Source organism: Nannospalax galili, unplaced genomic scaffold (assembly GCF_000622305.1).
Source record: "Nannospalax galili isolate Female #2095 unplaced genomic scaffold, S.galili_v1.0 scaffold10, whole genome shotgun sequence".
Classification (NCBI taxonomy): domain Eukaryota; kingdom Metazoa; phylum Chordata; class Mammalia; order Rodentia; family Spalacidae; genus Nannospalax; species Nannospalax galili.
The window spans coordinates 10653807-10655684 of record NW_008331140.1 but is presented as its reverse complement, the minus strand read 5'-3'; the positions used below and the strand labels follow the sequence as shown (position 1 = coordinate 10655684).

General features: G+C 41.9%; 1 protein-coding gene across 1 annotated transcript in view; it reads left to right on the top strand.

Moving 5' to 3' along the window:
- Positions 1–285: 285 nt before the first annotated feature.
- The window catches only part of Sh3bgrl (SH3 domain binding glutamate rich protein like), an 81528-nt gene continuing 79935 nt past the window's right edge, over positions 286–1878 (top strand). Inside the window, exon 1 of the mRNA XM_008822637.3 lies at positions 286–533. Coding sequence (XP_008820859.1) covers positions 489–533 — 45 coding nt within the window. The 5' untranslated portion in view covers positions 286–488. The remainder of the gene's footprint in view (positions 534–1878) is intronic.

Here is a 1878-nt window from a genome sequence, read left to right as displayed (position 1 = left end):
TCTATACAGAGCTTGCTCTTTCAAGGAAGAGCTGTGTTATTTGCATATATTTCTGAGCAGGAAGTAACACGCAAAAACTTCTAGTCTCCGCGGGGAAAGAGTTCTTTATTCTAAAAAAGTGCAATCTCAGGATCCCTTTTTCTTTTTACTTTTCCCTCCCTTGCCCCCTTTCTGGAGAGGGAATAGTCAAAAAGAATTGTTTCGACAGATCTCGCGGTGCTGTTCGAGATTCTGTGTTTAAAAAAAAAAACAATTTAGAAATGATGCAAATGAGCCTGAGCCTTCCGGGGTTTGGGGCAGGGACTGCAGTGCTGGGAGCTCATTGAAAGCAGCTAAGGGTGGAGGCGGGGCTCTGCCCAGTTCTCCTTCCACCTTCCCCCACCCTCTTCTTCCAACCTCTGTTTGGCTCCTCGCTCCATTCCAGCCTTCGCAGCAGCTGCTCCGCACCCTTTCTCGGGACTCCAACAACCACAGCTGTTGTTCGCAGGATGGTGATCCGAGTATACATTGCATCTTCTTCTGGCTCCACGGCGGTAAGGAGAGTGGGCAACCCAGCTTTGTTGTTTTCCTGCACGCTAGTCTTCCTCTCCCCAGAACCGTTAAATTGCAGAAGTTACCCTGGAAGCTTCTCCTTCGGAAGACGCGTGCATTCCCCACTGTACCCCCCTTCTTCCCTTTCTTCCTTTGTTGCGTCGATTTCATTTTTCCGTGGACTTAGCTTTGTTTGCCTTCTGACGTTGGAGCCATATTTCGCTTGTGAAGGAAAAAGAAAACTGCAGAGTTTTGTTAGATGGGAAAAGGTGGTTATAGGGACTTCAGGGTAAAGTGAAGTCAAATAAAATCACAAAACGGTGACTTTCAAGAGTAAGGCATTTGACATATATGCTCAAGTCCCGAGTTCAGGGGAAGTACTGCATTTCTATGAAGGATGTGGGTATTAGGGGAAGGGAACTGAACCCTACTGGGATTATATTGAGAGAGTGAAACCCTTGTAATGGAATTATTTAGAGAGGGTGTAGGACAGGGTATATAGCTTAATCTTTAAGATCTGTTAAAACTAGACAAAATGATAGAGGAAGTTAGGAACAATGATACAAAGGTTTTTTGTGTTTTTTTTTTGTCATCGTTGCTGCTGGTTTTGAGTGTGTGTGTGTGTGTGTGTATCTTGTTTCTTTTAGATAATGTAGTGTGAGACACATTTTCATTTACATTGGCTCTTATTTTTACCTTTTTCTTCTTTTTTCCAAAAGATTTAACCTTTAAATTTCCTTAACTGCTTTAAATCTATCAAGAACTGGGTAACTAACAAGTGGCTTCTTCTACATTGGTAACCAGAGAGAGTTGCTGCCTCTTTAAACGATAGGATACTCTTCTTTGATTCACTTAGTAATTGTTAACTTATACTTTCCAACAATTTTTAGGGGCTCTTTGGAGGATTGGGTAAACTGAGGTGAAAGCTGAATGCATACTCAAATGAACGAGTCTCTGTTCTTGCAACTCAAGGGGGTGGGGGAAAAGCAGCAGCAGCAGGAGCAGATGTGTGGGCTCAGGAAATGGAATGTGGGAACTCCTCCTTGAGCCTTAGAACAGCAGAGTCTTCATGGTGCTGTTGGTTGTTGAATAGTTTGTGTTTACATCTAAGAGGAGTTGGCATAGAACTGAAGCCTATATGAAATCCCAGAACCTTGAACCTTGAACTTTGTTTTCTCTTGTCAATATGTGTGGGTGTGTTTTAGACAGTTTCAAAATATGGGAAACTTATTCTTAAAGTTATTGAACAAATTGTGTTTGAAAAAAGGAAAATGTTTTTTTTTTCCTTTGGATCCCACTTTTTAAGCCACTTGTCTTTCATACATGTATTTCAAAGTAACATTTGAG